This window comes from Hylobates moloch, unplaced genomic scaffold (assembly GCF_009828535.3).
Source record: "Hylobates moloch isolate HMO894 unplaced genomic scaffold, HMol_V3 SCAFFOLD_5, whole genome shotgun sequence".
NCBI lineage: Eukaryota > Metazoa > Chordata > Mammalia > Primates > Hylobatidae > Hylobates > Hylobates moloch.
The window spans coordinates 99,896,136-99,921,691 of record NW_026652280.1 but is presented as its reverse complement, the minus strand read 5'-3'; the positions used below and the strand labels follow the sequence as shown (position 1 = coordinate 99,921,691).

The 25,556-nt window shown below is 43.1% G+C and overlaps 1 protein-coding gene and 1 non-coding gene across 7 annotated transcripts in view; both read right to left on the bottom strand.

Moving 5' to 3' along the window:
• The window catches only part of ASH1L (ASH1 like histone lysine methyltransferase), a 332,744-nt gene that overhangs the window by 22,163 nt on the left and 285,025 nt on the right, over positions 1-25,556 (bottom strand). For all 6 annotated transcript variants that reach the window (XM_032154245.2, XM_032154247.2, XM_032154243.2 and 3 more), the window contains 8 exons: positions 24,150-24,223; positions 22,603-22,648; positions 22,381-22,489; positions 15,923-16,129; positions 15,650-15,796; positions 4,680-4,788; positions 1,960-2,124; positions 1,691-1,785 (listed from right to left, as the gene is read on the bottom strand). In XM_032154245.2, coding sequence (XP_032010136.1) covers positions 1,691-1,785; positions 1,960-2,124; positions 4,680-4,788; positions 15,650-15,796; positions 15,923-16,129; positions 22,381-22,489; positions 22,603-22,648; positions 24,150-24,223 — 952 coding nt within the window. The remainder of the gene's footprint in view (positions 1-1,690; positions 1,786-1,959; positions 2,125-4,679; positions 4,789-15,649; positions 15,797-15,922; positions 16,130-22,380; positions 22,490-22,602; positions 22,649-24,149; positions 24,224-25,556) is intronic.
• On the bottom strand, positions 3,088-3,194 carry LOC116469963 (U6 spliceosomal RNA). Its single transcript, XR_004248412.1, has one exon. It is a non-coding gene; the product is annotated as a U6 spliceosomal RNA (small nuclear RNA).

Sequence of the window (25,556 nt, the reverse complement as noted above, 5' to 3'; positions counted from 1 at the left end):
GCCTCCCAAAGTGCTGGGATTACAGGCGTGAGCCACCGCGCCCAGCCTGAACAATTATTTTTAAATTACTTCAAAAAATTTAAATTATTGGCAGGGTGCGGTGGCTCACGCCTGTAATCCCAGCACTTTGGGAGGCCAAGGTGGGTGGATCACAAGGTCAGGAGATCGAGACCATCCTGGCTAACATGGTGAAACCCTGTCTCTACTAAAAAATACAAAAAATTAGCCAGGTGTGGTGGCATGCGCCTGTAGTCCCAGCTACTCGGGAGGCTGAGGCAGGAGAATGGTGTGAACCCAGGAGGCGGAGCTTGCAGTGAGCCGAGATCGTGCCACTGCACTCCAGCGTGAGCAACAGAATGAGACTCCATCTCAAAAAAAAAAAAAAAAAATTTAAGTTATTTAAAAATTTTGGGCCAGGTATGGTGGCTCACCCCTGTAATTCTAGTACTTTGGGAGGCCGAGGCAGGTGGATCACCTGAAGTCAGGAGTTTGAGGCCAGCCTGGCCAATATGGTGAAACTCCATCTCTACTAAAAGTACAAAAATTAGCTGGGTGTGGTGGAGTGCACCTGTAATCTCAGCTACTCAGGAGGCTGAGGCAGGAGAATTGCTTGAACCCGGGAGTTGGAGGGTGCAGTGAGCCGAGATTGTGCCATTGCACTGCAGCCTGGGTGACAGAGTGAGACTCCATCTCAAAAAAAAGAAAAAAAAAAAAAAAAAAGCAAGGTCTTTCCATGTTGCCCAAGATGGTCTTGAATTCCTGGGCTCAAGTAATTTTCCTGCCTCAGCCTCATGAGTAGATGGGTCTACAGGGATATGTGGAAATGTTATTTCATTTAGAAATTAGGGAACATAAGATGGTCTGGTGTGCCGGCTCATATCTGTAATCCCAATGCCTTGGGAGGTGGGGGCGGGAGGATAGCTTGAGCCCAGGAGTTTAGGACCAACCTGGGCAACATAGTGAGACCTTGTCTCTACAAAAAATTAAAAAAAAAAAAAAATTAGCCAGGTGTGGTGGCACGCGCCTGCAGCCCCAGCTACTTGGGAGGATGATGCAGGGGGATCACTTGAGCCCAGGAGTTGGAGGCTGCAGTAAACCATGATTGCAGTGAGCCAGGCCTCTGTATTCCAGCCTGGGTGACAGAGTAAGATCCCAGCTCTACAAAAAAAAAAAAAAAAAGTAAGATAAAAAAAAAAAAAGGAAATTAGGTAGGATAAAAATGTATTTCCTTGGCCAGGTGTGGTGGCTCATGCCTGAAATCCCAGCACTTTGGGAGGCAGAGGTGGGTGGATCACAAGGTCAGGAGATTGAGACCATCCTGGCTAACACAGTGAAACCCCATCTTTACAAAAAAAATACAAAAAAAAATTAGCCAGGCATGGTGGCGGCTGCCTGTAGTTCCAGCTACTCTGGAGCCTGAGGCAGGAGAATGGCGTGAACCTGGGAGGTGGAGCTTGCAGTGAGCCGAGATTGCTCCACTGCACTCCAGCCTGGGCAACACAGCAAGACTCCATCTCAAAAAAAAAAAAAAAAAGATTGTATTTCCTCCATCCAAGTTCACAGATCCCCTGAACTCTTTGGCTTAAGACAAAAGAAAGTGGATCAACAATACAGAAGTTTCATCATTTTTTACACAGATAAGCAATCATATAACTTAAAAAGAACATGGATAAGGATATTTCCTTTTTACCTTTCACGATTGGACATTGGCTTCATCTGTAATTGGGGGGTCAATCTAGTTGGGGTGTTGATATTTTCACTGGGTTCCTCAGAGAGATGGCCTCTCTGAAAAAGAGATGGATCAGATTAGAGATTTAAAAAAATATCAGTCAGAAATAATCTCCAAGAATATTAAAACCACTCTTAAGATGCCACCCTCTGGTAATTCCCTTATTCCAGCAATTGCCTCTAAGCATCTCATGAACAGCTTTTGGGGAAAGTCATTAGATAATTATTCACCCTTTTCTTCAGCTTGTGCTTAGACTTTCTCTTCTCTTTTGACCGTCCAGATTTTTTGTGTGTGGCCATGGGCTGGCTGTTTTTGCTGCTGGTGAGTCCATTCACACGCTGACTCTTGCCTCCGATGATTCCTCGACATTTCTCAAAGCCACACTTACAAAGTTGCTTTGAAGGGAGAGAATAATTTTTTTATTTTTATTTTTTTGAGGCAGGGTCTTTCCTGTCACTCAGGCTGAAGTACAGTAGTATGATCATGGCTCACTGCAATCTCAACCTCCTGGGCTCAACTGATCCTCCTACCTCAGCCTCCCCAGTAGCTGACATTACAGGTGCGTGCCACTATGGCAGGCTAATTTTTGTATTTTGTGTTAAGACAGGGTTTCGCCACGTTGACCAGGCTGGTCTCGAACTCCAGGGCTCAAGCAACTCTCCCACCTTGGCCTCCCAAAGTGCTGGGATTACAGGTGTGAGCCACTGTGACCAGCTGAGAATAATTTTTTTTTAGCTTGCCGTCTCATTTACTAGCTTAAAGAGGATTCCTGAGCCATTTGGACACACATTAAGTATAAATCAAGAAATCTGCATATAGGGGAAAACAGCTGATTGAGAGTATAAATAGAAATGGGTTTCCACTGGAATAGAAATGATGGATTAAATTTTAGGAAAACTTCTTCCCCAGAAAAGTTAACTGATTGTAGACCAAAAATGACAGGGCAATCTCTTTCTTCAAAGTAATTGGGCACTATGTTTCTCAGACAGGTGGAGTACAGAGTGAAAAACTGTCCTCTCCTATATACTTCCTTAAAAAAAAAATTTAAAAAGGCCAGGTGTGGTGGCTCATGCCTGTAATCCCAGAAGTTTGGGAGGCCAAGGTGGGCGGATCACAAGGTCAGGAGATCGAGACCATCCTGGCTAACATGGTGAAACCCTGTCTCTACTAAAGAAAATACAAAAAATTAGCTGGGCGTGGTGACAGGCACGTGGTCCCAGCTACTCGGTAGGCTGAGGCAGGAGAATTGCGTGAACCTGGGAGGCAGAGCTTGCAGCAAGCCGAGCTCATGCCACTGCACTCTAGCCTGGGCGACAGAGCGAGACTCTGCCTCAAAAAAAAATTAATTAAAAAAACAAACAAACATGAAATGCTTCAGTAATCTGTTTGTCATCCTTGCATAGGAGCCATGCTAATCTTCTCTGTATCATTCCAATTTTAGTATATATGCTGTCAAAGCAAGCACTTAATTAAAAAATTTGGCTGGGCATGGTGGCTCAGGTCTGTAATCCCAGCACTATGGGAGGCTGAGATGGGAGGATCGCTTGAGTCCAGGAGTCTGTGACCAGCCCTGACAAAAGAGAGAGACCCCATCTCTACAAAAAATAAAAATAAAAAAAAAATTAGCGAGGCACAGTGGTACATGCCTGTGGTCCCAGCTACTCAGAAGGGTATGGTGGGAAGACTGCTTAAGCCCAGGAGATTAAGGCTGCAGTAAGCCATGATCACATCACTGCATTCTAGTGTGGGCCACAGAACGAAATCCTGTCTTAATAACAAAAAATTTTAAACAGTTTAGAGAAGGGGTCCCGTTCTGTGGCCCAGGTTGGCCTTGAACTCCTGGGTTCAAGTGATCCTCCTGCCTCAGCCTCTTTAGTATCTGGGACTGTAGGTAGGTATGCACTACTGTGCCCAGGCTCCCATGTACTTCTTTTCTTCCTTTTTTCTTTTTCTGAGTTGGAGTCTCGCTCTGTCACCCAGGAGGAGTGCATTGGTGCAATCTCTGCAACCTCCACCTCCTGGGTTCAAGCGATTCTCCTGCCTCAGCCTCATGAGTAGCTGGGACTACAAGCATGCACCACATGCCCAGCTGACTTTTGTATTTTTAGTAGAGACAGAGTTTCACCATATTGGTCAGGCTAATCTCAAACTCCTGACCTTGTGATTTGCCTGCCTTGGCTCCCAAAGTGCCGGCATTACAGGCGCGAGCCACCACACCCAGCCTCTTTTTTTGTGTTTGAGACAGGGTCTTGCTCTGTTCCACTGGCTGCAGTGCATTGGCGTGGTCCTGGCTCACTGCAACCTCCACCTCCCAGACTCAAGCAATCTTCCCACCTCAGCCTCCTAAGTAGCTGGGACTACAGGCACATGCGACCACACTTGGCTAGTTTTTGTATTTTTTTGGTAGAGACAGAGTTTCACCATGTTACCCAGGCTGGTCTTGAACACCTAGACTACAAGCAATCCGCTTGCCTCAGCCTCGCAAAGTGCTGGGATTACAGGAATAAGCCATTGCGCCTGAACTCCCATGTACTTTTTTTTTTTTTGAGACAGAGTCAGTCTTGCTTTGTCGCCCAGGCTGGATGGAGTGCAGTGGTGCAATCTTGGCTCAACGTAATGCAACCTCCGCCTCCAGGGTTGAAGAAATTCTCCTGCCTCAGCCTCCCCAGAAACTGGGATTACAGGTGCGCACCACCACGTCCAGCTAATCTTTGTATTTTTGACACTTAGGGTTTTGTCATGTTGGCCAAGCTGGTCTTGAAATTCTGAGCTCAAGTGATCTGCCCACATCAGCCTCACAAAGTGCTGGGATTAAAGGTGTGAACCACTGTGTCCAGCCTCCCACATACTTCTTAATGGCTCCAAGTCAATCATGTTTACTAAAAGCTCATGTTATTACAGCATTGTAAGGGATAAAGTTCAATCTCCCTCTAAGATGTATTATTCTTACCTGTTTTTCCACATTGAAGGAATGAAAGTTATAATCATAAGTGAGTTCAGTCCCAGCTGGCATGTCTTTAAGAGCATAGAGTCCAATCCGGTATACTCCATTAACAGACCTGAAAAGAGAGAAAACAGAGTCATAAAGGCTGGAATTTTTTTTTTTTTTTTTTGAGACGGAGTCTCCCTCTGATGCCCAGGCTGGAGTGCAGTGGTGCGATCTCGGCTCACTGCAACCTCTGCTTCCCGGATTCAAGCGATTCTCCTGCTTCAGCCTCCTGAGTAGCTGGGACTACAGGTGTAAGCCACCACACCTGGCTAATTTTTGTATTTTTAGTAGAGATGGGGTTTCCCCATGTTGGCCAGGCTGGTCTTGAACTCCCGACCTCAGGTGATCTGCCCGCCTCGGCCTCCCAAGTGCTAGGATTACAGGCATGAGCCACCACGCCCAGCCTCCACTTTTAATCTCTTTTCTATCCTTGGCAGCCTGTATAATACTGCCAGAGTAAGAATCCTAAATAATTTTTCTTGAAAACATGGTCTATGTTGTCAATTGGGCTTTAACTTTTCCTGCTTGGTATTCAAAGTCCTAAAATATGGCTTGCCTGTATTCCCAGCACTTTGGGAGACTGAGGTAGGAGGATCACCTGAGGCCAAGAGTTCAAGACCAGACCAAGCACGGTAGCTCACGCCTGTAATCCCAGCACTTTGGGAGTCCGAAGCAGGTGGATCACCTGAGGTCAGGAGTTTGAGACCAGCGCAGCCAACATGGCAAAACCGTCTCTACTAAAAATATAAAAATTAGCCAGGCAAGGCCACACGCAGTGACTCACACCTGTAATCTCAGCATTTTGGGAGGCCAAGGAGGGCAGATCATGAGGTCAGGGGTTCAAGACCAGCCTGGCCAACATAGTGAAACCCCGTCTCTACTAAAAATACAAAAATTAAGGCCAGGTGCGGTGGCTCACACCTGTAATACCAGCACTTTGGGAGGCTGAGGCAGGCAGATCACGAAGTCAGGAGTTCGAGACCAGCCTGACCAATATGGTGAAACCCCATCTCTACTAAAAACACAAAAATTAGCCGGGCATGGTGGTACGCACCTGTAATCCCAGCTACTCAGGAGGTTGAGGCAGGAGAATAGCTTGAACCTGGGAGGCGGAGGTTGCAGTGAGTCAAGATCGCACCACTGCACTCCAGCCTGGGTGACAGAGTGAGACTCCATCTCACAAAAAAAAAGAAAAAAAGAAAAAAATTAGCCAGGCATGGTGGCATGTGCCTATATTCCCAGCTACTCGGGAGGCTGAGGCAGGAGAATCGCTTGAACCCGGGAGGCGGAGGTTGCGGTGAGCCGAGATCCCGCCACTGCACTCTAGCCTGGGCAACAGGGTGAGACTCCAACTCAAAAAAACAAACAAACAAAAACTAGATGGGTGTGGTGGCGCATGTCTCCAATCCTAGCTACTTGGGAGGCTGAGGCAGGAGAATGACTTGAACCCCTGAGGCAGAGGTTGCAGTGAGCTGAGATCATGCCACTGCATTCCAGCCTGAGCAACACAGCAAAACTCCGTCTCAAAAATAAAAAATAAAAAGGGTTTAGTTCACTTATTAAATGAGTTAAAATTACTTTTTATGGCTTACCAATACAAATCTTTCAGTTCTACCAATCTCTTATCACATGAGTGCCTCTCTTGTTCTATTATATGTAAGGTAATGATCATTTAGTATTTTACGTGTTTTTTTGTTTATTGTTTTTGAGATGTAGTCTTGCTCTGTCGCCAGGCTGGAGTGCAGTGGCGCAATCTCGGCTCACTGCAACCTCCAACTCCTGGGTTCAAGAGATTCTCCTACCTCAGCTTCCTGAGTAGCTGGGATATAGGCACGTGCCACCACACCCAGCTACTTTTTCGTATTTTTAGTAGACACAGGGTTTCACCATGTTGGCCAGTACGGTCTCAATCTCCTGAGCTCGTGATCCGCCCGCCTTGGCCTCCCAAAGTGCTGGGATTACAGGCATGAGCCACCGCGCTTGACTGTATTTTAGGTGTTCAGGAGTTTGTGACTCGCCTGGGCAACATAGTGAGACCTTATCTCAACATATTAAAAAAAAAAAGAATATAGTCATTATCATTATAGCTAACATTTACTGAGTGCTTTTTATAATATTTTATATTAACTTATTTCATCCTCCTAACAATTATATAAAAATATGTACTATTATTATTATAACCCTCATACTACAAATGAGGAAACTGAGGCACACAGAGACACTTGCCCAAAGTTACACAGCTGATAACTTGAGGAATCAAGTTTGACACTGTGGCTTCAAAATCTTAACTACCATGCCATACTGATAACAAGTTATACCATTAATTCTCAAAACAATCCTATAGAAAAAACCCCAATCCTACAAGATAGGCATTATGATATCTATTTTATATATGAAGTATATATGCCTCAGAGTTTGTTTAGTTATATAGCAATTAAGTGGCATTAAAACCCAGGGGATTAAAACCCAGGCTGTTTGACTCCTTAGCCTTTTTCTTCTTGTCTCCTTACCAATGTGGAACACATTAAGGGTTAGCTTAGATACTGCCCTATTACATGTAACCTTGACTAAAATTTTTAGTTTTTAGTATTTTTCTTTCCTGAATTCAGAAAGCATTTTTAAAAAAATTTTTATTTATTTTTTGAAATGGAGTTTTGCTCTTGTTGCCCAGGCTGGAGTGTAATGGCGTGAACTCGGCTCACTGCAACCTACACCTCCTGGGTTCAAGCGATTCTCCTGCCTCAGCCTCCCAAGTAGCTGGGATTACAGGCACATGCCACCACGCCTGGCTAATTTTGTATTTTTAGTAGAGATGGGTTTTCTCCATGTTGGTCAGGCTGGTCTCGAACTCCTGACCTCTCGTGATCCACCTGCCTTGGCCTCCCAAAATGCTGGAATTATAGGCGTGAGCCACCGTGCCTCGCTAATTTTTTATTTTTAAACAGAATCTCACTCTTGTACAGGCTGGAGTACAGTGGTGCAATCTCAGCTCCCTGCAACCTCTGCCTCCTGGGCTGAAGCGATCCTCCCACCTCGCCACCATGACCAGCTAATTTTTGCATTTTTAGTAAAGACAGGGTTTAGCCATGTTGCACAGGCTGGTCTCAAACTCCTGAGCTCAGGTGATCCACTCTCCTTAGCCTCCCAAAGTGCTGCCATTACAGGCATGACCCACCGAGCCCAGCTGCAGAAAGCATTTTAAATGTATACCAGGAGTTGGCAAACTCTGGTCCACAGGTCACTGCTCCCATCTTTGTAAATAAAGTTTTATAGGTGCAAAGCCAACAAGTTTGCTGATATATACTGTAAGTTTTCTATTTTTTGGGACAGAGTCTTGATCTGTCACCTACCCTCACACCTGTAATCCCAGCACTTTGGGAGGTCTAGGCGGGCAGATCACTTGAGGCCAGGAGTTCGAGACCAGCCTGGACAACATGGCGAAACACTGTCTCTACTAAAAATATAAAAATTAGCCAGGTGTAGGGACGCATGCCTTTAGTTACAGCTACTCAGGAGGCTGAGGCACGAGAATCGCTTGAACCCAGGAGGCGGAAGTTGTGGTGAGCCAAAATGGTGCCACTGCACTCCAGCCTGGGCGACAGAGCAAGACTGTCTCAAAAAAATGAAAACAAAAAACCAAAAAAAGGTATCTTCTGGCCGGGTGTGGTGGCTCATACCTGTAATCCTAGCACTTTGGGAGCCTGAGGAATAAGGATCGCTTGAGCCCAGGAGTTTGAGACCAGCCTGGGCAACATGGCAAAACTCCATCCCTATAAAAAAATACAAAAATTAGCCGGGCATGGTGGCATGCGCCTGTGGTCCCAGCTACTTGGGAAGCCCAGGTTGCAGTGAGTCAAGATCGTCCCACTGTACTTCAACCCTGGTGACAGAGTGAGACCCTGTCTCCAAAAAAAGGGGAGAAAAAGATATCTTCTAGGTGACATTCTTGCTGCACAAGTCTAGCATAAACACTCATTTCTGCTAGGGACACGCTTAGGATTAGAGTTGCTGGTTTACCGGATACGTTTAGCTTTGGTAGGTTGTGCCATTTTTTGAAAGTGGTTATACCAATTTACACTTCTACCAGCAAATCTAAGGTATTTATGCTGCTCTACCCTTGCCAATACTGTCAGTCTTTAATTTTTGACATTTTGGAGGGTATGTAGTGGTTTTCCAATTTAGTTTAATATTTCCCCTAATAACCGTATCTAACATATTAAGCGCTTTTGTATATTTATTGACCACTTTTATATTCTTTTTAAAAGTACCTATTCTTTTACCTATTTTAAAAACTGGCTTGTCAGGCCCGGCATGGTGGCTCATACTTGCAATCCTAACACTTTGGAAGGCTGAAGCGGGCTGATTTATTGAGCCCAGGAGTTCAAGACCAGCCTGGACAACATGGCACAACCCTGTCTCTACAAAAAATACAAAAAATTTAACCAGGCATGGTGGTGTGTGCCTGTAGTCTCAGCTACTCAGGAGGCTGAGTCAGGTGAACGGCTTGAACCTGGGAGGAGGAGGCTGCAGTGAGCCAAGATCATACCACTGTACTTCAGCTTTGTCCTAAAAAAAAAAAAAAAAAAAAAAAAAAGGCTGCTCTGTGCTTATGGAGTAGCCATTCTTTTATTCCCTTACTTTCTTAATAAACTTGCTTTCACTTTATTCTATGTACTCACCTTGAATTATTTCTTGGAGATCCAAGAACCCTCCCTTGGAGTCTGGATCAGAACCCCTTTCCGGCATCTTTCTGGCAACCACGAAGGGATGATACTTAGGAGACCCACAACCCAAAGGAAATAGACTGCAACACTGATTGGCTGACTTTTGAGTCAAGGAAAACTTTTGAGTTATTGACAGCTTTTTTTTTTTTTTTTTTGAGATGGAGTTTTGCTCTTGTCACTCAGGCTGGAGTGCAGTGGCACGATCTCAGCTCACTGCAACCTCCACCTCCTGGGTTAAAGCGATTCTCCTGCCTCTGCCTCCTGAGTAGCTGGGACTACAGGTGTATGCCACTATGCCTGGCTGATTTTTTTTTTTTTTTTGTATTTTTAGTAGAGATGGTGTTTCACCATTTTGGCCAGGCTAGTCTCGAACTCCTGACCTCAGGTGATCAACCTGCCTCAGCCTCCCAAAGTGCTGGGATTACAGGCATGAGCCACCATGCCCGGCTTATTGACAGCTCTTAACAATTGAGTAAAACTCCTGCGAACAAAATTTGAGGATGTTTGTTTCTCTCTACCTCATTTCTCCAAAATCTGGAAACGAGTTGATACAATTGGAGAAACTGGTTATTTTACCAAGGCTTTGATTGGAATGGAGTGCTTTCTATTAAGGAACCAAACTTGGCTTAGAGAGCCAATAAAAGCCCCTTGGGAAAACTGGCCTCATACCTTTTCTACACAGTCCCTGTATAGGGTTCCTGACCCGTAATATCAACTTTTGTCAGAACTATGAATGGCCCTCACCATACTGATGCTTTCTGACTGATCTCTTCTCTACCTTGGATACAAGAGACCCTAATAGGCAGGAATATCATCACCCCTATTCAACCTGAAGAAATTACTAAAGATGGATCTTCATCCCTGTTTACCCCTAAGGATTAAGGGTTCTCTTATAAAAGGGAGGGGGAAAATGTCAGAAGCGTTTAAACCAGAGCGACTCCATCTTGTATGGAGGTTGGGTAAAATTAGGCTGAGATCTGCTGGGTTGCATTCCCAGTAGGTTAGACATTCTTAGTTACAGGGTAAGATAGGAGGTTGGCACAAAACACAGGTCATAAAGACCTTGCTGACAAAACAGGCTGCAGTAAAGAAGCTGGCCAAAACCCATCAAAATCAAGATGGCAATGAGAGTGACGTCTGGGTGTCCTCACTACTACACTCCCATCAGTGCCATGGCAGTTTACAAACACTATGGCAACGTCAGAAAATTACCCTATACGGTCTAAAAAGTGGAGGAACCCTTAGGTCTGCGAATTGTCCACCACTTTCCCAGAAAACTCATGTATAATCCAACCCATGTTTAGCATATAATCTATAAAGAATCATAAAGATGGGCAACCAGCAGCCCTCGGGGCTGCTCTGTTTATGGAATAGCCTTTCTTTTCTTTTATTCCTTTACTTTCTTAATAAACTTCCTTTCACTTAAAAAAAAATTGTCAACACTCAACCCTTGAACATTGCATATTTTTCCATTAATTTAGGTCATCTTTATTTTTTCCCAACTTTTGACAGCTTCTAGTATAGAGGTCCTACAAACTTTCATAAGATTTATTCTTAGGGACTAGTCTTTTATGAAGCTATTGTAAATTGTATTGGTTTTTATTTATTTATTTATTTTGACACAGAGTCTTGGTGTGTCACACAGGCTGGAGTGCAGTGGCACGATCTCGGCTCACTGCAACCTCTGCCTCCTGGGTTGAAGCAATTCTCCTGCCTCAGCCTCCAATAGCTGGGACTACGGGCGTGTGCCACCACAACCGGCTAATTTTTGTATTTTTAGTAGAGACAGGGTTTCTTTCAGTCATTATGTTGGCTAGGGTGGTCTCGAACTCCTGACCTCAGGCAATCTGTGCATCTTGGCCTCTGAAAGTATTGGGATTACAGGCGTGAGCCATTGCAACTAGCCTGTAATGGGTTTGGTTTTTTTTTTTTTTTTTGAGATCGAGTCTTGCTCTGTCGCACAGGTTGGAGTGCACTGGTGCGATCTCAGTTCACTAGAACCTCCACCTCGGAGGTTCAAGTGATTCTCTTGTCTCAGCCTCCCAAGTAGATAGGACTACAGGCGCATGCCACCGCACCCGGCTCATTTTTGTATTTTTAGTAGAGATAGGGTTTCACCATGTTGGTCAGACTGGTCTCAAACTCCTGACCTCATGATCCGCTCGCCTTGGCCTCCCAAAGTGCTGGGATTATAGGCGTAAGCCACTGCACCTGGCCTTGTAATGGTTTTTAAATTTCACTTTCTACTTGGTTGTTGCTAATATATTAAAATGTACTCAATACATTAATTTTTATATACTGACCATCTTTCCATTAATCTTGCTAAATTCACTTATGTCTGCAGAAATTTCCCATGTGTATAATAATGTCATCTGTGAATAATGGTAGTTAAATTTTTTTCATTTCTTTTTTTTTTTTTTTTTCGAGACAGAGTCTTGCTCTGTCCTCCAGGCTGGAGTGCAGTGGCGTGATCTCGGCTCACTGCAAGCTCCGCCTCCCGGGTTTACGCCATTCTCCTGCCTCAGCCTCCCGAGTAGCTGGGACTACAGGCGCATGCCACCACGCCCGGCTAATTTTTTCTATTTTTAGTAGAGACGGGACTTCACTGTGTTAGCCAGGATGGTCTCGATCTCCTGACCTCGTGATCCGCCCGCCTCGGCCTCCCAAAGTGCTGGGATTACAGGCTTGAGCCACCGCGCCCGGCCAATTTTTTTCATTTCTAATCTTTATACTTTTTTCCTTTTCTTATTGTATTGGTTAGAATCTTCAAATGTAGATATGACAGTGGATATCCTTATTTATGTATAATGGTAGCTAAAGATTTTTTAAAAATGGATTTCCTTTAGCAGATTTGTTAGTTCCTTTCTATTCCTAGTTCGCTGAGTTTTAATTATGAATGAGCGTTGAATACTGTTTAATGCTTTTTCTGCTTCTATTGAGACAATATATGATTTTTAGTCTTTAGTCTGTTAATGTGATAAAATTACATTGGTTTACACTGATTTTTGAATGTTAAACCAAACAATCTTTTATTCCTGGAATAAACCCCACATAGTCATGATGTATTAAGCTTTTTATTTGTTAAATTTTATTTGTTGATATTTTATTTAGGATTTTTGTGTCTATGTTCATGGAAGACACTGGCCTATATTTTTTCCTGGTTAGATTTTAGAAGAAGGTAATGCTAGTTTTATAGAAGCAAAGAGTTCATAAGTGGTACTGCCATTATTTCTTCTTCGTCGTCTTCATTTTTTAAAATAGACACAGGGTCTCTGTCACCCAGGCTGGAGTGCAGTTGCATGATCACAGAAAACTACAGCCTCGAACTTCTGGGCTCAGGCGATCCTCCCACCTCAGTCTCCCAAGTAGCACCATCATACCCAGCTAATATTTAAATTTTATCTTTAAACTTTTGTTGAGACAGGTCTCACCATCTTGCCCAGGCTGGTCTTGAACTCCTGGGCTCAAGCAATCCTCCCACCTCTACCTCCCAAAGTGCTGGGATTGCAGGTGTGAGCCACCGCACCCAGCCTATTTGTTCTTTAAGTATGTGGAAGAATTATCAGTGAAGATATCTGGTTCTCCAGGTTCTTTTGTTAGATATTTTTAGTTATATTTTCAATTTTGGGGGTACATGTGCAGATTTTCTATTTCGTCTTATGTCAGTTTTGGAAAGGTACGTTTTTCTCTTTTATTTTTATTTTTTATTTTTTTTGAGACTGAGTCTCACTCTGTCTCCCAGGCTGGAGTGCAGTGGCATGATCTTGGCTCACTGCAACCTCCGCCTCACAGGTTCAAGCAATTCTCTGCTACAGCCTTCTGAGCAGCTGGGATTACAAGCGCCCACCACCACGCCTGGCTAATTTTTGTATTTTTGGTAGAGACGGGGTTTCGCCATCTTGGCCAGGCTGGTCTTGAACTCCTGACCTTGTGATCCACCCACCTCGGCCTCCCAAAGTGCTGGGATTATAGGCGTGAGCCACTGTGCCCAGGCGGAATGTTTTTCAAATAATTTGTTCATTTCATCTAACTTTTCTTTTTTTTTTGAGACAGACTCGTCTGTCCCCAGGCGAGAGCAGGGGTGCCGCCTCCCGGGTTCACGCCATTCTCCTGCCTCAGCCTCCGAATAGCTGGGACTACAGGCGCCCGCCACTGCGCCCGGCTAACTTTTTGTATTTTTTTAGTAGAGACGGGGTTTCACCGTGGTCTCGATCTCCTGACCTCGTGATCCGCCCGCCTCGGCCTCCCAAAGTGCTGGGATTACAAGCGTGAGCCACCGCGCCCGGCTAACTTTTCAAATATAAAGTTGTTCACAGTAATTGATAAACAAACTGGTAAATTCACACAAAGGAGTATTATTCCACATTAAAAAGCAACAAACCACTAATGCATTCAACATGGATGAACTGCAAAAACATGTTTTTAACACGAAAGAGGCCAGACACTAAAGAATACATTCACATGAAGTTCTGGAATAGGTAAAACTCATCTGTGGCAATGGAAATCAGATCAGTGCTTGCTTTGGGGGATTGGGAGACTGACTTAAAAGGTAACTTTCTGAAATGACAAAGTATGTCATATTTTCATAGGGGTGTTGGTTATATGGATATATACATTTGAAAAAACTAATGGAAATGTACGCTTAAGATCTATGTATTTCTTACAAAAATTAGCCGGGCATGGTGGTGGGTGCCTGTAGTCCCAGCTACTCGGGAGGCTGAAGCAGGAGAATGGCGTGAACCCAGGAAGTGCAGCTTGCAGTGAGCTGAGATTGTGCCACTGCACTCCACCCTGGGCGACAGAGCAAGACTCTGTCTCAAAAAAAAAAAAAGAAAGAAAAAAAAATTTATGTATTTCTGGATGGGCGTGGTGGCTCACGCCTGTAATCTTAGCACTTTGGGAGGCCGAGGTGGGCGGATCACAAGGTCAGGAGATCGAGACCATCCTGGCTAACAAAGTGAAACCCCGTCTCTACTAAAAATACAAAAAAGAAATTAGCCGGGCGTGGTGGCGGGCGCCTGTAGTCCCAGCTACTGGGGAGGCTGAGGCAGGAGAATGACATGAACCCAGGAGGCAGAGCTTGCAGTGAGCTGAGATCACGCCACTGCACTCCAGCCTGGGCAACAGAGTGAGACTCCATCTCAAAAAAAAAAAAAAAAAAAAAAAAAAAATCTATGTATTTCTCTGTATATGAATTACACTTTAATTTTTAAAAACTTAACAAAAAACCCCAAAGTTGTTCATACTATTCTCATATAATCTTTTTAAAATTATTTTTTGGTGTGATTTTTTTCCTTCTCAATTAGATGCTAATCTATTTGAGGGGAAGGGACCTCCAGATTCACTTATTTTTATTTCTCTTTGTGAGAAATGCACCAGGTATTTAATAAGCATGCAGTAGAGTGGCTGAATGAACTGATATGAGATGATCCATGTAACACAGTGCCTAGCACATAGTAAGAACTCAATAAATATTAGGTATTATTATTATTTTTTCGAGACGGAGTCTTGCTCTGTCACCCAGATTGGAGTACACTGGTGTGACCTCAGCTCACTGCAACCTCGGCCTCCTGGGTTCAAGTAATTCTCCTGCCTCAGCCTCCCAAGTAGCTGGGATTATAGGTGCACACTACGATGACTGGCTAATTTTTGTATCTTTAGTAGAGATGGGTTTCACTATGTTGGTCAGGCTGGTCTCAAACTCTTGGCCTCCCAAAGTGCTGGCATTATAGGGGTGAGCCAACGCACCCGGCCTATTATCATTATTTTTTGTTTCTGATTTTTTCTTGCTATGTTGCCCAGACTGGCCTCAAACTCCTGGGCTCAAGTGACCCTCTCACCTCAACCTCTCAAATAGCTGGGACTACAGGCATGTACCACCACCCTGGCTATCATCATCATCATTATTATATTTTTCTAGGACATAGATTCTGAAACTACTTGCATGCCAAACAAAAAAACAAACAAAAAAACCAAAAAAGCAAAACAAACAAACAAAAAAAACACAAATAAAAACAAAAATATCTGTCTTGGGGTGAGAAGTTAGGGTGAAACGAAGCAGCTTACTCTGCCCGTGGGATCTGGGGTAATGGGGGAACAGCCTGAGCTGCTTTGTATAAGCTGACTGACACTGGAAAGATCAATCCCTTGCTGCACTCAATGCCTATTCTGCTGGATTCTTGGCTTCACCTTCTTCTGCTTCCTTACCATTTCTGCATTTCGCAATTTGGGTCACAGCTGTGGTTGATGAATCGGGCCTCATTTCCCATGCGGTAACTGTCAATCACCATCCCACTATCCAGGTTCAGGCAGTAGTGGTCACTGTGATTATGATACTGCTCAATCATCCTGTTCCTAAAGCGAAGATAAATGATTGGAAGACAATTAAAGAGTAGCTGAAAGTAAATTTCAAATCTTCCATTCTCCATTCTAATCTTATACCTTGGCATTTTATTAGAGTACCATCATTTACTACTGTACCTGAACTCCTGTTCGCTGACAACCTCCCCTAGGTATTCAATGATGAACTGCCCAGCTTTTAGGGGCTCTTTGGTTCTGATTCCCCAACCTTTTTCCTCAGCTCGAAATCGTTCTAGACATTGCACCCATTCATGCCTCTGTATCCTCTGGTTACAGCATTGCTCGCCACATGGGCAAGTGTTGGGGGAACACTCAGCAAAGATCATTCTAGAAAAAAAAAAGGAATAACTGTACATCAATTTACATGATACATACCTTGATGCATCCATTTTTAAATTTTACAAACACTTAAAAATGAATAGATGAAATTCATTTTTATTTAATAAAAGTACCCAAATCACTAAGATTAAAATAATAAATGTCAAAAATTAATAATATTCAGAATTTCCAAGTCAGGTTGCAAATCCTGAATGCTTCTTGTAAATGATTAAGCTAACTGTCCACTCAGCATCCTGGGTAAACATTACCATATTTATCTGTTCCAAGAATAAGGCTGGGCACGGTGGCTCATGCCTGTAATCCCAGCACTTTGGGAGGCTGAGGTGGGTGGATTACCTGAGGTCAAGAGTTCAAGACTAGCCTGGCCAACATGGTCAAACCCTGTCTCTACTAAAAATACATAAATTAGCTGGGTGTGGTGGTGTGTGCCTGTAATCCCAGCTACTTGGGAGGCTGAGGCAGGAGAGTCCCTTGAACCTGTGAGGTGGAGGTCGCATTGAGCAGAGATCGCACCACTGCACTCCAGCCTGGGCGACAGAGTAAGATTCTGTCTCAAAATAAATAAATAAATAAATAAATAACTGTGATCCAAAGAAGAATCAGTAATTTGATGATGATTTCACTGTACTGTTATTTTGAAGCACTCATGCCCATTTACTGATTTAAAAAAAAACTGTGGTAGAATATCTAATTCACTTTTTTTTTTTTTTTTTTTGAGATAGAATCTAGCTCTGTTGCCCAGGCTGGAGTATATTGGCACAATCTCGAGTCACTGCAAACTCCGCTTCCCAGGTTCAAGCGATTCTCCTGCCTCAGCCTCCCGAGTAGCTGGGATTACAGATGTGTGTCACCACACCCGACTATTTTTTGTATTTTCAGTAGAGACACGGTTTTACCATGTTGGCCAGGCTGGTCTCAAACTCCCGACCTCGGGTGATCTGCCTGCCTCGGCCTCCCAAAGTGCTAGGATTACAAGCTTGTCAACCACTGCACCCGGCCGCTAATTTACTCTTTTTTATTTTTTTTGAGACAGTCTTACTCCATTGCCCAGGCTGGAGTGCAGTGGCAAGATCTCGGCTCACTGCAACCTCTGTCTTCTAGGTTCAAGCAATTCTACTGCCTTATCTGGGATTACAGGCGCATACCACCACGCCTGGGTAATTTTTGTATTTTTAGTACAGATGGGGTTTCACCATGTTGGCCAGGCTGGTTTTGAACTCCTGACCTCAAATGATCCACCCACCTCAGCCTCCCAAAATACTGGGATTACTGGCATGAGCCACTGCGCCCAGCCGGGTTTTTTTTTTTTTTTTAAATTTTTTAAAAATTTTTTTGAGGCAAAGTCGCACTCTGTCACCCAGGCTGGAGTGCATGGCACAATCTCAGCTCACTGCAACCTCTGCCTCCTGGATTCAAGGGATTCTCCTGCCTCAGCCTCCCAAGTAACTGGGATTACAGACATGAACCACTACGCCCGGCTAATTTTTGTATTTTTAGTAGAGATGAGGTTTTGCCATGTTGGCCAGGCTGGTCTTGAACTCCTGTCCTCAAGTGATCCGCCCGCCTCAGCCTCTCAAAGTTCTGGGATTATAGGCGTGAGCCATCATGCCCGGCCTTTTTTTTTTTTAATTAAAGAGGGGAAGTCTCCCTCTGTCACCCAGACGGGTGCAGTGGCCTGATCACAGCCTACTATAGTCTCGAACTCCTTGGCTCAAGGGATCCATCCTGCCTCGGCCTCCTGAGTAGGTGGGATTACAGGCATGAACTACCACACCCGGCCTTAATCATTTAAAGTACAGTTCAGTGACATTAGGTATATTTGCTGCTGTTGTATTACAGGAATTTTATATTACATTAATTGAAATGACATTTCCAGGCTATCTGACTAGCTGAACCCATAATAGTTAGTGAATTAATAAGTTAAAAATTCTAGACGGGTGCAGTGGCTCATGCCTGTAATCCCAGCACTTTAGGGGGCAGAGGTGGGAGGATCATGTGAGGTCAGGAGTTCAAGACCAGCCTGACCAACGTGGCGAAACCCCATCTCTACTAAAAATACAAAAATTAGCTGGGCGTGGTGATGTGTGACTATAGTCCCAGCTACTCGGGAGGCTGAGACAGGAGAATTGCTTGAACTTGTCCGGCGGACGTTGCAGTGAGCTGAGATCGCGCCACTGTACTCCAGCCTGGGCAACAGAGTGAGGCTACGTCTCAAAAAAAAAAAAAAAGAAAACTGAACATAGAAGACAAAAGAAGTCACACACATCTTGTCACTGCTTTCTTTACTTTTTTTTGGAGACAGGGTCTCGCTCCGTCACCCAGGTTGAAGTACAGTGGCACAATAATGGCTTGCTGCAGCCTTGACCACCTGGGCTCAAGCAATTCTCCCACCTCAGCTTCCTGGGTAGTTGGGAACACAGGCGCGCACCACCGAATCTGGCTACTTAAAAAAAAAAAATTATTTGTACAGGTGAGGTCTTGCTATGTTGCTTAGGCTGGTTTCAAATTCCTGGGGGTCATGGGATACTCCCTCATCGGCCTCCCAAAATGCTAGGGATTATAGCATTTTGTGAGCCAATGCACCTGGCTCTTTTAATGGGAGCTGTTTAGTTTTGGTGTATGGTTTGAAATCTCATCTAGGCTGTTAAGCATAATTTTTTGGTTTGTTTTTTGGATACAGGGTCTCATTCTGGTTGCCCAGGCTGGAGTGCAGTGGCATGATCTTGGCTCACTGCAGCCTCGACTTCCTGGGCTCAGGTGATTTTCTCACCTCAGCCTCCAGAATAGCTGGGACTATAGGCACACGCCACCATGCCCAGCTAATGTTTTGTATTTTTAGTAAAGATGGGTTTTTTCCATGTTGCCCAGGCTGGTCACAAACTCCTGGACTCATGTGATCCGCCCACCCTGGCCTTCCAAAATGCTGGATTACAGGCGTAAGCCAACATGCCTTAAGCATGACTAAAACAAGGAATGATCAAGAAAATAATCGTTGAAATATCATGTTATATTTATAATCATAATTTTAAAGGCCGGGCACGGTGGCTCATGCCTGTAATCCCAGCACTTTGGGGAGCAGAGGCGGGAGGATCACGTGAGGTCAGGAGTTCGAGACCAGCCTGGCCAACACGGCGAAACCTTGTCTCTACTAAAAATACAAAAATTAGCCAGGCGTGGTGGCAACTGTAATCCCAGCTACTTGGGAGGCGGAGGTAGGAGAATCACTTGAACCTGGGAGGCGGAGGCTGCAGTGAGCCGAGATGGTGCCACTGCACTCTAGCCTGGGTGAGATAGCGAGACTCTCTGTCTCAAAAAAAAAGAAAAAAAAAAGGAAAAAGTTCTGTAAAGAAAATATATAACACTTTATACCTTAAAGTACTTTCAGAGTGATCTGACTTATTCTAAACAAAAATACCACCACGATTCTAAAGGGCAGACGGCACACAGTGTCAAATCATATAAATAGGAGCAGAGAAAGTATTGACTGGATTATTCTTCAATTTAAGATAATTAGCTTCAGTTGTAAAGAAGACAGTGACAACATCAAATTCAACCACCTTTACTCTACTCTTCCTTTTGCTGACTTCTTTGGTACATGAATATTATTGAATACACCTCTTGAAATGCCTTCCTTTTTTGGCTTTCCTCATTTTTTATGACACTGGATTTCCCACCTTGCCAATAACAATTCCTGTCTTTTCTGGTAGAAATCCTTTTTTCCTCTACCATATTCCTTTTCTCTAGAGAGCTCATTTATAATCATGGCTTCAAATGTAACCTCTAGTTCATAATATTCCACACCTATATTTTCTTTTTTTCTTTTTTTGACACAGGGTCTCACTCTGTCACCCAGCCTGGAGTACAGTGGCGTGATCACAGCTTACTGTAGCCTCGACCTCCAGGCTCAAGCAATCCTCCTACCTCAGCCTCCCAAGTAGCTGGGACTGCAGGTGTGCACCACTATGCCTGCTAACTTTTGTATTTTTTGTAGAGATGGGGTTTTGCCATGTTGCCCAGGCTGGTCTCAAACTCCTGACCTCAAGTGATCTGCCCATCTCAGCCTCCCAAAGTGTTGGCATTACAGACGTGAGCCACTGTGCTTGGCTGGCACCAAGTATTTTCATAATACCTAATAAAACATACTATAAACTGCATATGGATTAAAGAAAACCCTGAAGTACAAATAAAAGAGTGCTCAGATAAGAGAGATTTAAATTTTAAAAGATTTCTTCCAGGGAACAATCATTCAGAGGTTACTGAAAATTTGTAGCTTCTAGAGTTCAAGGCACTGAAATATATTCCCCATTTGTTTTGACAACCAGAATAAATCCTTAAATTATATACAACCAAAACATGTTTCTATTTGTTGTGTCTGCAAACCAAACTAAATTTACCAAAATCTGAAATTAGATGCTGTAAACTACAATGTGAGGTCTTTGATTTAGTACAATTTGCCATTATCTTTAGCCAGATAATGCCCTTGAAAAACGAGAGTTGGGCTAGAAGCAGTGGCTCACACCTGTAATCCCAGCACTTTGGGAGGCCGAGGCAAGAGGATCACCCGAGGTCAGGAGTTTGAGACCAGTGTGGCCAACATGGCAAAACCCTGTCTCTACTAAAAATACAAAAATTATTAGCTGGGTATGGTGGCAGGTGCCTGTAATCCCAGCTACTCGGAAGGATGAAGGATGAGGCAGGAGAATCGCTTGAACCTGGGAGGTGGAGGCTGCAGTGAGCTGAGATTGTGCCATTGCACTCCAGCCTGGGCAACAAGAATGAAACTTCGTCTCAAAAGAAAAAAAAAAAAAGAAAAAGAAAAACGAGAGAGTTGCACCCCAGCCAGCTACTAAACGTAGATCTAGGTTGTCCCTCACATAGTGAGATTTAAGGGTCCAGGACCAGCCTGGGCTAAGTATCGAGATCCTGTCTCTATGTTAAAAATAAATAAATTAGCCAGGCGTGGTGACATGCGCCTTTAGTCTCAGCTACTCAGGAGGCTAACATGGGAGGATTGCTTGAGTCTGGGAGGTCGTTGTAGTGAGCTGTGATGGCGACACTGCACTCCAGCCTGGGCAACACAGTGATATCCTGTGTCATAAATAAATAAAAATAATGAGCTTGTGGACCACACTGTTTAATAAAAGTGTGCATTTAAAATATTTGTGAGTAAAGAAAATCAGTATGCAAAACACTACGTGAAACTGTATGTACATAAAATGATAAGGTGTGAATTTACAGTGATGCAGGTAAGGTAGAATTTCCCAACTGGCATGATAAAGCAGGAAGAACTAAAACATTGATTCCCTTCAGATCACATAGACAGTTGACTAGAGATGAAGGAAGCTACTTTTGGCCATGAGAACTATCCAGAACAGGAAATACTGATGTAAAATTCACTGATTCTTTTTTATTTTGCTGCAAATGTGCATTGTTACTAAAACAACAAATTCTATATCTACTCCTTTGTCTATTAGACATTTCCACTTTGAAATTTCAGTGCCATTTAAAATTATATAGTCTCTTGGCCAGGTGTGGTGGCTCATGCCTGTAGTCCCAGCTACTCGGGAGGCTGAGGTAGGAGAATCACTTGAACCCGGGAGGTAGAGGTTGCAGTGAGCTGAGATCGCGCCACCGCACTCCAGCCTGGCGACAGAGCTAGCCTGGCGACAGAGCGTGACTCTGGCTCAAAAAAAATAAATTAAAAAAATACAAAAACTAGCCAGGTGGCCGGGCGCGGTGGCTCACGCTTGTAATCCCAGCACTTTGGGAGGTCGAGGCGGGCGGATCATGAGGTCAGGAGATCGAGATCACGGTGAAACCCTGTCTCTACTAAAAATACAAAAAATTAGCCGGGCGTGGTGGCGGGCGCCTGTAGTCCCAGCTACTCAGAGAGGCTGAGGCAGGAGAATGGCGTGAACCCGGGAGGCGGAGCTTGCAGTGAGCTGAGATGGCGCCACTGCACTCCAGCCTGGGCGACAGAGCAAGACTCCGTCTCAAAAAAAAACCCAAAAAGACCAAAAAAAAACAAAGTAAAAGGATTTAAACCAATGAAGGCACACACAAGACTCTAAATCTCATTCATTTTCTGTTTCTGTATTCCGCCCACCCATATGGTTTATATATCTTCATGCGACTTCTTGAAGAAAAATCGAAGAGCCTATTTAACTGTACCCTCCAAAGGAAGTGTTGTATGTGTACCTTAAAGCCTATGCTTTAGAGAAATCAAAGCATGACAGTACCTATTGAGGCAGTCATCAACACAGCCCTTCCTGGTGTCATCATCTGGCTTCTTACAGTTACAGGTGGTAGCTTCGTAACCAGAAAGCGGTTTGACATCAACGTAGACATCTTGAAAACAAAGCAAAGAATAGTTTGTGAACCTACAGGATAATTTTTCAAGTGCTAGGCTCAGAAGAACATTAATGTATAGAGGCAGAAAAAATAGTTCCTAAGTTACTCACTTGAACGAATTTTCTTATATAGTGGGACATCTGGCTTTTTGTATAACTAGAAGAAAAGAAGAAAAATCTTGATATAGCATTTAACTTCAAATGCCAGACGGCAGCATCAATCACTAAAAATACAGGAAATTTTCTATATGCTCTGCTCATCTGGAAATATTTACAAGACATTTTGGGTTGGATACATTTGAGGGAAACTCTTGGTGTGATCTCTTTTTACTCTGAAATAAAAGGTGAGAGAATAAGATTCAACAGAATAAGCACTAAATAGTTTATAGAAGTGGAATTATGTGTTTCTTCAGCATGTTGTTGGATAGACTTAAATGAAAATCACACTGGAGACCAAAGCTATTCATGTGGACAAATTAAGATTCTATTTCCTTCTATCAAAAGAAAGGATAAACAACATGCATAGGGCTTATTTAGATGTCTGGGTGGGTACATGAAATTAAAAAGATGAGTACCCTGGCTTTTCAGGTTGAGAATTGTAGGAAAACATTTCAAATTTTAATTAAGGCAATTAATTTAGTGAATAAAGGAGAGAGGGCAGGCAGGCAAAATGGAGCTCTCATAATCATTATAATCAAGAAGACATTAGAAAGAAAAAAAAAAGAATGCATTAGAAGAGAGGCAATCTTCCAGCATTTTGCCGTAAGGGACTGTACAAAACAAACAGCAACTTGCATAAAGCTAGACTGTTTATTAATATATTGGAATAATCCCACCATCATTTTCCAGTCAGTATGTTCAAAGCATTCTCTCCTTCATTGTTAAAAACTCTGAGACAAATACCTAACATATTAATACTCTCAGAATTCAAGAGAGGCCATTGGAGAAGACAATGCAGAGGGGAATGTCAATTTTGGCTTTCCAGAATAAACCTTTGGTGGCATTTTGGCAGAACTCAGGAAATCTATTCACCTCAATTGCATGACTATTTCTATTTCCCAATGGTTGTTCTCAATCTGGGACCTGGGGGCTATAAGCTAATACAAAAATCACTAAGGGAAAGTTTTCAATTTGGGAAGCAAGAGAAAAAAAACGGCATCTTCCTATTTTTAGTTACCAATATATTTAAAGATCTTTTAAAAGTGCAAGAGTGGTAAACATTTCCCTGTTTCCTTTGATAGAAGAATCTCTTTTGCATGTGGAAAATAAATTTCAAACTGATAAGAAGGAGCCAACAAAAATAAAGTCTGAAATTTCTTAGTGCTGCTGGCAGTACATCTAAATTCTCCTGAGACCTGCATCAAATAGAATTCTTACAGAACAAAATCTTTGCTACCAAAATAAAAGTCCAGAATAACAACAGAAGGTTGCCTAGGAAAGCAGGAACTTACTGCTATTTTGCAGTAAGAGTAAAGGCAAATAGGTCACATTAAAGATGGATGCAAATTCATTTTTCTTAGTTCTAACCTTCGCAGGGACACTCCTGAAAACCTCCTAAGATGAAAACATAACAAGGAGAAAGAAAAACACTTGCATTTCCACCCCTCCCCCTTTACAAGCACTTAAGAATTAAACCTGGTAAAACAGGCTCTCTGTACCTGATTGTGTTTCCACTGCCAAAGGATATCATAAGGAAGCTGGAAGTCAATTCTCTTTTGTCTTAGATACTTTCCTGAAACAAAAAACACTATCAATTTCAATACCTATTCTGATATTTGCTTATACAAAGGGATCAAACAGCTACAAGAACTAATATGTACTAACTAAAAAAATATTTAATTCTTTAAGGATTTTTCCGTCACCAATTTTTAATTTTAGCTATTCTTTCCCACCATACTCCACATGATATATGCCAAAGATATATTTTAAGTATAATAGTCTACATAAAACAACAAATACAGCAAAACTACAACCAAAAACACACAGGTCATTATGAAGCTTATTAAATATTTTATTATTATTAAAAATTACAGCCGGGCGCGGTGGCTCACGCCTGTAATCCCAGCACTTTGGGAGGCCGAGGCGGGCGGATCACGAGGTCAGGAGATCGAGACCATCCTGGCTAACACGGTGAAACCCCGTCTCTACTAAAAATACAAAAAATTAGCCGGGCGTGGTGGTGGGCGCCTGTAGTCCCAACTACTCAGGAGGCTGAGGCAGGAGAATGGCGTGAACCCGGGAGGCGGAGCTTGCAGTGAGCCGAGAAAAAAAAAAAAAAAAAAAAAAAAAAAAAAAAAAAAAAAAACATTATTAAGGGTAGAGCATCTGGCACCTGCTCTCCTTCATTATTACACATAATCTAAGGTTGATTACAAAAAGGAGAAATTCTTGTGTTTAAATAACTTGAGAAGTTTTCTGGGCAAATTTATGATATTTTAACATTTTTTCCTATCTATTGAAATCGTATTTTTGTTTGATTTTTTGTTTTTGTCTTATATAAAATTATTCAGCCTTAAAAAGAATGAAATTTTTTTTTTTTTTTTTGAGATGAGGTTTCACTCTTGCTGCCCAGGCTAGAGTACAATGGTGCGATCTCGGCTCACTTGTAACCTCCGCCTCCCGGGTTTAAGCGATTCTCCTGCCTCAGCTTCCTGAGTAGCTGGGATTACAGGCACGTGCTACTACGCCCAGCTAATTTTGTATTTTTATTTTATTTTTTTTTATTATTTTTTTATTTTTATTTATTTTATTTATTTTTTATTATTATACTTTAGGTTTCAGGGTACATGTGTACAATGTGCAGGTTTGTTACATATGTATCCATGTGCCATGTTGTTTTGCTGCACCCATTAACTCGTCATTTAGCACTAGGTGTATCTCCTAATGCTGTCCCTCCCCCACCCCCAACAGTCCCCGGAGTTTGATGTTTCCCTTCCTGTGTCCATGAGTTCTCATTGTTCAATTCCCACCTATAAGTGAGAACATGCGGTGTTTGGTTTTTTGTCCTTGCGATAGTTTACTGAGAATGATGTTTTCCAGTTTCATCCATGTCCCTACAAAGGACA